The 9,212-nt window shown below is 39.0% G+C and overlaps 1 protein-coding gene across 1 annotated transcript; it reads right to left on the bottom strand.

The window, feature by feature from the left end:
* Positions 1–2,733: 2,733 nt before the first annotated feature.
* cplx4a (complexin 4a) lies at positions 2,734–8,081 on the bottom strand. The gene is made up of 3 exons (XM_036530136.1): positions 7,918–8,081; positions 5,474–5,561; positions 2,734–2,961 (listed from the first exon to the last, which is right to left on the bottom strand). Exons 1-3 carry the CDS (start codon positions 8,079–8,081, stop codon positions 2,734–2,736), a joined length of 480 nt encoding a protein of 159 aa, XP_036386029.1.
* Positions 8,082–9,212: the final 1,131 nt, after the last annotated feature.

Below are 9,212 nucleotides of genomic sequence, written 5' to 3'. Positions count from 1 at the left end.
GCACTGGAGCCGCATGTTGACATAAGAATGGCTAACAACCTACTTTTCCACTGTTCAAAATCCTCAGTCTGTTTATACATTTTGCTTTGTCAGTAAGAGTAGTACATATCAGTAAACTGTGGTCTTCAGCAGCTTTTTTGCTTAATTTCTTCAAATGCGATCACATTAGCTTCGCAGTCTTTCTATACTTAAAATGACCATTTTAAATGTAATAAAAACTGAATAAAGCTAGTATATATTGAAACTCTTTTAATAACCAGTTACAATGTAACATAATATACAGTATTTGGCATAATTCAAATTGTTAAATGTGAAGTATGCAAAGACCACATTGAATACAATTAAGTTCACAGTAAACTTAGAGCAGCATACGTGCATCGTACTAGCTTGCACATAGCACCTAAACTGATGAACGAGAGCAACATCACTTATAAGCAGATAACATATATATTTGTAGCCATCCTATTTAATGCTAAGTATGCTCCTCTGCCCTCACCCTGTGCAAATTTGGCAGACAAAATGAGAGGATTAAGTGGCGGTCTATATGCCCTATTCAAAAGTATGTATAGATGTATAGAGCCGCCTCCTGTGTCTCTTAGTATTCCCTGAGAGACAATGCCGCCACAATGTAAGACTTTTTGATCCATTTTCAAACTCCTCTGCAAATAAAAAGCAGACGCAGAACACAGACACAAGGTTCAATTAGTTTAATGGTCAAATGGTGGCAGCCATGTTGGACTACATGTTAAATATGAGATTCAAGCAATTTCATTTTCTTGGCTAGTATGAAAATCAGTATAAATGATGTGTGGATTGTGATATATGTTCTTAAAAAAATAACTGTAAATGATCATCATTGCTGTAATAAGCCAATGAACTTGTCAGATTTGTAAATATGTATAAATGCCCAACCCGAATGGCTGGAAGATCAGTCATGAAAACTCATAACTCGGTGTGACTGTTATATTTGATGTTTATCCTTTCTGTCCTTTCCTCACACAAAATTGTTTATTTGCAGCAAATATTACTGTAAACCCAGCTTAACCCAGTTAACAGCAGCCTTGAAATGAAAAGATACATTTTTACCTCCAAGGAAAACTTTATGGTTATTGTTGTTTATTTCCTAGAACACAGACAGTATCAGATTGAACTATTATAATTCAGTAGATATGAAGTTCCATACAATAAATGTGTAACGGTTGCTACTGTTTCCCTTATAGAGGTTGTTGACCCCCCCCCCCCCCCCCCCATTTGAACATCAGAAACAGACAAAAGATGGAGATGGGGTGGGGGGGAGTGAACATCTCACATGAAAAGTGGTAGGTGGGATGTTTACACTTGTGGATGGGACTGGTTTGTTCATTTCAAATGAACTGCCTAAAAATCCTTCTAAATCTTTGTTTGGAATTTGAGGAGTTTGTTATAGCTGTATTTCCAGGAATGGCAATTACATGGTCTGCCATATTTTTTTCCAGCATCTTGTTGAAGAATGGTGCTATCTATCTACTCACTGTGAGTGGACTGTTCCGCTAAAGTGTGAAAAAAGTGTTTTGCCTGGCATTGGCTCTGTTCTATTACTCATTCTAAATGTATTTGTGTGTAGGCTTCTTTGAATGACAGAGTAATGTTCATGACAAAACAAATGGTTGCCAGGGTGGGCACTGTCCCATGGTCATATAGGGTATTTCACATATTTGCTATTGTTTTTTTCTTATTTTAATTTATTGGCATGGAATTATCTTATTAGCTAATGAAAGCATTATGATCTTAGAATGTGGGAGAGGTGACAGGCATATTAACTTTGGTCAGGTTTTTGGCTTCTCAGCCTGGTGGGTTGCATTGTATCACAATGTAGTGTGAGTACTTGTTCATTAAAGTTGCATAAAATGTTTCCATCGTACATTCTTTAAAATGTTTTCAAAAACCTTTCTGTGCCTGGTGTAAAAGTGAATGAATTCTCAATTCCATACAACTTACACACGGTGGTTTGTGACTAGTAAAGTGTTAAAAAGTACTGAACTATAAAGAATTCACAGGCAAATTTAGGAGACTACAAATTAGCTAGTTTATTGAGCACAATGCGCAGTGACGGCATGCACATTGCAAAGGCTAATGTACAGCAATCATGATCTCTTCTGACTGGAACGTCTATAACATCTCACAGTCATTACTTCATTCAGAATGTGACATCCTCCACATTTGGCAAATCTGTACGTGCAGCCAGTTCCGCAAGGAAACAAGAAACAATAATTTCTCAAAAAGATCTCTTGTTTACATTAAACACTTCCACTATCGTTGCCAACCACTCAGCACACACGTGTTCCATTACAATGTCACAGCAAAGATGCGTAATTATTTTGAATATGTTACAGGTCTGAACTGATCGCAAAGGAAGGAGGTTCTATGAATTCGTCTTCATTTTAATTGCATTACAAGCCCTCAAAACATGTCCTGAGCATATATACAATGGACAGGTTTATGACAAATTTTAATGTTTGTGTATCTAGAAGTAATCTGGAGAAAAAAAATGTGTAACAGAAAAAACAATCTAAACATTTTATTCAGACAACATTTACAAAAATCTATCAAATTAAAACAGCAAATTAGAGGCTAATTCCAAACAGACCATTCTGAGGTACTGGCTTGGAAACCTGCTGTTGGAACAGCCATTAAAGAAGTGACTGGAAAAGGAAGTTCTTCAGCCTGGAGATTGGTAGGAGCCCTTTTCTCGCGTTACATGAGAGAGCACTTCTCTTCCGCCTTTGTTTTCATCTCGGTGAAGGTGGCCTGGGCCTTCTCCTTGATCTGGTCCATGTCCATGTTCTGGAGGTTTTGTATCTGGCCGAGAATGGAGTCCTTCTCTTCCTCTTCCGTGGCGTCCTCATCCACCATCTTCAGCAGCTCCTCTGGCACGTCCACGTCGTCACCTGCCATCTGGATCATGTTCTCATCCTGCTCGCTCTGGGGGAGGAAAGAGCATGAGGTTTTACAAAGGTGATCCGGCTCCGGCTCTGGCACCAAGTGGACAGACACCAGCCCTGTCCTGCCATGATGTGCTAAACTGTGAGATGGTTTCATTTCTTTGGTACAGCAATGCACAGTACCAGCCAAAAGTTTGGACGCACCTACTCATAAAAGGGTTTTTCTTTATTTTCCACATTTTAGAATAATAGTAAAGGCATCAAAACTATGAAATAACACAAAAGGAATTATGCGCTGACCAGAAAGTGTTAAACAAATTAAAACTATCTTGTATTTTAGACTCTTCAAAGTAGCCAAAAATATTTTTTTTATTTTATTTTCATACAAATGCATTAACTTCACTATTTATATTTGACTAAGACAGAAATTTGAAGCATTTAAGCATAAATCTTCAGATCAAAATGTCTTTGAATGCATGTTTCCCATTATCTTAATCAGGTGTGTCTGAACTTTTGACCAGTACTGTGTGCTGGAGCATCGAAAGAAACAACTCAGTCTATTTACACATGTACACTTCTATAACAATACAGTTTAAAATATGCAAAAGAATGTAGGTCTGGAATAGGGATGTTTTTGACATCAGTTTGATAACTGATTGTTCATGATTGGCTGTAACATGCTAGAGTGACTGTTGCATAAGCACATCATCAACATCAAGTAGAGAGAGAGGTGATTGGGTAGAGGTACTGAGGTGAGTTAACCTGTTGAATCTTAAATTTAAAATTTTTTAAAATTTAAAATTTAAACTTAAAGAAAAAAATTAAAACAGCAAAAACACAGAAAGGAATTAATACGCCCTGCCGGAGGACAGCGTCTTCGTATGTTGGACCTAGTTGATTGCCATCTGGTGAGTTCTGTTGCAGCAATTTCAATTATACCTACAGCACATGACTAATAAAGTGATGCAGAAATGGAAATGTGTATTATATCAAAAAATAAATTCCGTTTTGTCCTTCAACCAGACAACTCACAGAGATGAGCTACACTAACAATATCTTCTTAAGAGATATGCCCTCACTGCAAGTTCAAAGTTCTTTGCATTGGCACACAAGGTTCAGAAAGCTTTCAGGATGAAAATCCTCTTTTTGCCCCTTGTAAAAACAAGTGTAAAAATTCACCATCTCCGATTTGTGTGTTGTTTTTCTTAAATACTGTTCAATAAGAGATCTGTATTAACATATTACAGGTTCATATAAAATACTTAGATATGTAAGATGTTTGGCATGTCAATAATAAATGCAAAATAATAAATGCGTATTTTCAATTGCTATTCATAACATCAAGTCACTGCAGTGTGATTGGATACCATTGGATTTCACACAACATGCCACTTACCAATACAGCACTGTGGTTGTCTCAAAATCAGAATATTATTTTTTAATCCAAACTGAAAAAAAAATATTTTATTTTTGTTGGGTTGCTATGGTGAAAAAATCCAAACTCTTCAAATCCTCTTAAATCCTTTGTGGGTGCAAAATCTTTTATAACAGATTATATATGAATCAAAATAACGGAAACACCTCATATTTTGCATATTTGTGTTACATACTCCTTGTTGTTTTGAATGCAGGTGCTGTTTATTGTTTTCCAGAAGAATATCAACAGAACACACTTTCATGTAGTTCAGACTCAATGCACTGTAAGCTATATAAAATCAATTCAATGAAGAAAACCTTGTAAGAGGAAAATTGCACAGGAATCCCCTTTAGATGCATCAGCATAATTGAATGAAACAAATGGAAAATGTCCATAAAAACAATATTTTAAAAGAATTTTATTTTTGGGCATTAAATCATTGCTTAAATGGAATAATATATACAGAAAAAATGTTTTTATAGATCTTTCTTGAAAATATATTGACCAGCCACAAACTCACTGCCACATGAGTGCCTCTTCAAGTTTCCTTTGCAGGGATTGTTTGACAATGTACTAAACTATTATAGTGAATATAATGCCATCATAATATCATGTGATCACATAAAAAAAATCAATCCCCATTATCGTTTCCATGTAATTCAACTTTACTCAACGGGTTGCTTCAGTTTGATGATAACACCCTACCTTTCTGGCCTTGTCCATGTTGACAGACGTATTTCCTTTTCTAATAGAGCTCACTAAAAGCTGACTGTCAGGGTTTTGCTTCACAAGTACAGCGGCATGCTCTTTGTGCCTTCTCTTTCTGTGTCGTTGCTGACGATCAAGCCCCCCATGGCCTGTCCAGTCTCCTCCACTGAGCAGCAGATGGCCTTAACAGCCAATGCAAGTTTAAGGCCAGGGCTCAACACAGGACATGCAAAGTCCTTTATTTAAAGTCGTTTTTTTTTTTGTGTGTCCTTGTGTGTGGGCATTACTTGTGCCTCCTCCCTGCATCCTGACACGAACTCTGAAATCTCCTTTGCTGGGGTGTAGAAAAAGTTTTAGAAAATATGACCTCTTCGACATCTGGGTCAACCCGGTTAGTGACACAAAGTGATTAAAAAGAAAAGCTTACCTTTGGCAGCCTGTATTTTTCTCTCAAACACACCCGTAGAGTCGCCCTCTCAGCCTTCTTATGTAGGAAGTCTGCATCTCTTTGCATCCTGGAATGCAAAGAAGAGGAAGAATGCTTACGCCGATTTGCTGATATGGGCACATGTACGCTGCTCCCATGCTTCACTCATGCTCAAGACACTTTGTTTCTCCTCAGGTGCCAGAATCATGATAAAACAGTGCACTTGGCTCTCTGGTAATAAAAACATTTACAGTTATGTTTTTGCTTTACATTTACAAAAAAAAACTGCAATGTTGAGATACGGGAGGACAAGGGATAGATGTAGTAGTAGTAGACTAATGTCCAAATAAACCCTCCTATATCTGAAAACAAGAGAATGTGTAAGTGTGATTTTTCCTCTTGGATCCATGAATTTTGACCCTGCACATGTCACACGACCTTTAGGTTTTGGCCTTAAGACTGAGGTAAACAGCTCAGAGGGCTCAGACAGTGTAATCGTATTGAGCAATTAAGGATGGCTTGCCTATGGAATTGCTAGAAGGGCTCGTTTGCTTGTTTAACACTTGCAATAGTTACACTTCACTTTTCATATAAATATATATATAAACGACATATAATTCTTGTTAAAATCAAATGTGCATACATTTTTCCACTAGAAGCCAGGCTTCTACAACTGCATTGTATATGTACTATCCAGACCTTTGAGCAGTATCTTGCTACATCTTTGAAATGCTAGGTATTTGGCTAAAGTAAGATATGGTTCATGTTGGCTAGATTGAGTGAAGCTCAGCTGAAACCTTAGCCTTGGATTTCAAGTGAACAGAATGAAGTCAGTCTAATTCCTTTATGACATAGATACTAACAGCAATAATGTCTTAGTCTGCACACACCTTTCAGTGGGGATAAAGGGGCAACACCTTATCAACCACCAACGTGTCACTCCCACTTGGCACTCATTTTGTGCCAAAAACGATCACCTCACATGAGTTGCAGTGGGGAAACAAGTATTAATTCAACCAATTAAATTGGAGGATAATGAGAGGGCCAGATTGGGAGGGACAGATTGGAGATTAGGCCAAGAAGCTCGGATTTACACCCCCGCGTTTTGCGATAAGAGCGGTGCAAATTTTAAACACCAGAGTCATATGGGGCAAAGCTTGTCCTGCAGAACAGTATCCAAAACTGCTCAGGGGTATTGGTTTTTCTTAGCTTTCTTGGAACAATGATGCTTTCACTAGTTGTACTCTTTGCAATAAATCCATTAACTGTATTGATCCTCTCATTTCTGAACTCAAATTTTGACATCAGCAATAAGCACGTTATTGCACATTTTAGTAAAGTAAAAAAGAGTGTTGGCAAACTAAAATTCAATTTATTGCGGAGGCTTGACTGTAATCAATCAAATGCCAAGCATGTATTGTGTAACGAAGGGGAATTTAATGTGGATCATTTCCACTGAAAATATCTGAACTCATCCCTTCCTTCAGTCATAGAGAACTACTAAGCAACAGTGGACATCTGCACATTCTTAGTTTGTCCTTTAAGTAGGATTTAAATACATAAACATCAGAAAATCTACAGGCAACGAAGTCGCCTGAGAGGAGATGTCATGTGAGCGGATCTGGTTTGGTGGCACGTCAAACGTTCTGCATGACGCACCCTGTCTGCCTCTTTGCTGATCTGAGCGCACCAGATGTCCTGTCAAAGGTTGGCTGGATGTCCCCGGGTGTACATCAGTGCTATCGCGCCAGATCCCATCAGTCATAAATACCTGCTGCCGCTGTTGCCTGTTCTCAAATTCTACGTCACAGCTGCTTGGATGGAACAGCAGTGGGTTTGGCAAACCCCCGATACAAATGCGCTGCAGTGCAGTGAAAGATTAGAGGAAGGGAATTATTTTCTAATGGCGCCCTTCGCTGACTAGCAGAGCTTATGGGATGCAACCAAGTTTTACATGTGTATGTGTACACAAACCTACCAGGGGAAGCACAGAAACGCACATAATCATAATCATCAGGCATGATCTGAAAGGACTGACCATGCAGCTCTGTGACATTGTATATTATAAATGTTCCCAAGGACACAATAGATACCTCGTGACCTTGACATACAAAAAAAAGATGGATGTTGCAGGATGAAACAGAGACACAAAGACTCCACTGATGGCAGCGCCCACATCAAAAAAATCAAATGAATAAAGGGATAAATGAACAATAGTATGAATGAAAAAACCAAACAAAATCTAAATTTTACTTTCACTTGTTTCCATATTTCACAAACCAAATTCATTGTGCGACAAGAATGAACCCTTCTTGAGGTCCCGCTGTTTGTCAAGATCAGACAGAAGTGTTGCATCGCTGTATGATCTATACCTTCGGCTGCCCCTCCCGACCCCCGCCCTGCCCCCCACTTTGTTGCCGCATATGGAAAGGCCGGTCACTTACTTCTCCTCCACCAGCTGCTTTTGGTACTCCTCATACTCCTCGCGGGTCATCCCGGCGGCAGCCGCCGGGTCCGCCGGGGTAGAGTCCTCGGACTTCTCTTCCCCGCCGCCCAGACCCAGGTTCTTCACCTGGTTGCTGACCATACTTTTTAGGAGGAAAGACATAGTGCCCCGGGGGTCCGCCGCGCTTTTATATCAAAGATTTTTTGGTCACAACGCCTGCTTTTCTGTGGTGCCCCTGGATTGGTCTCCCGACGGTGAAGTCCAATGAGAGCCTGTCTAACAAGCCTGCTGCCTGGCTGCGTAGTCAAGGGCGCACTGATGGCCGAGAAGCGGGACCGAAAAAAAAAAAAAAAAAACAGTTATACCACGGCCATAATCTGGATTAAACCTGCAGCTCTACCGCGCTAGGATGGCAGATGGTTAGGATTTTTTTTTTTTATGAAAAAAAAAGTTCATAGTTTAATATTGATTATGCCTGACTGTTATCGACGCCGGTTCTCCGTGAGAGTTAAGTGTCAATTTTTGGTTTTCTAGTTTTGCATTTGTTCACATCCCATTGGTATATTGCATCCGCCCAATTGACGTTAATCTCATTACTTAAGAGTGGGCGGTCCATGCGCCACAGGGGGGGAAATCTCGCAGAGATTTATATTTATACCACTGAGCCAGGAAAAGAAGTGCAGGATTATCAGATGCAGTTTATCTTGGCGAGGTCAATCTGGTGCAGCACAAAGTCTCTGCCCTGCCATGACTGACAAAAAGGGACAAAATGAGCGCCAGTAGTCTAAGTCAGAGCGCAATTACAAATACAATTTGACAAAAAATACAATCAATAGAAAACAAATCTGGAAGAGAACACTAAATGAATTACCACAGTTCTAAATATACCTTTTTCCATAAGTATAAATTTTTCCTTTGAGGTACAAATACATTGTGCACTGTGAGTGTGTAAAAATGCTGGACTTTATTTCACTTTTTCAAATGTGTGATGGACATATAACTAACATAAGTGGTGTAGTAGTGCAAAGAGAAGCCAAGAGCAGGGCCGTGGACCAGTTGGGCCATTTTTAACAACCCTTCTATCTGCGATAAATAACATGGTATTTTAAAATATCACAATTAACCGGAACCTCGTTTAAACTGTGACATGAGATGCTGCTCATCCTATAGAACAGCAACTCCAAAACACATTTGGGGTATTGAGTTTCCTTAGATTGCTTATAAAAGTGATCATCTTTCTCTTGTTCTCTTTTAAATGAATGAAATAAGCTTATTGATAAACACATTTTGAAC

The sequence above is a fragment of the Megalops cyprinoides genome, chromosome 5, assembly GCF_013368585.1.
Source record: "Megalops cyprinoides isolate fMegCyp1 chromosome 5, fMegCyp1.pri, whole genome shotgun sequence".
In the NCBI taxonomy this organism is placed as follows: Eukaryota; Metazoa; Chordata; class Actinopteri; order Elopiformes; family Megalopidae; genus Megalops; species Megalops cyprinoides.
This window is presented reverse-complemented; position numbering and strand designations above follow the sequence as displayed.

Excerpts from the sequence above, each read along its gene's own strand:
- cplx4a (XM_036530136.1), bottom strand. The coding sequence starts at position 8,081 with ATGTCTTTCCTCCTAAAAAGTATGGTCAGCAACCAGGTGAAGAACCTG. Across the intron at positions 5,562-7,917 it reads AAGCAGCTGGTGGAGGAGAA|GATGCAAAGAGATGCAGACT; the intron begins GTAAGTGACCGG and ends TTTGCATTCCAG. Across the intron at positions 2,962-5,473 it reads AAAAATACAGGCTGCCAAAG|AGCGAGCAGGATGAGAACAT; the intron begins GTAAGCTTTTCT and ends TTCCTCCCCCAG.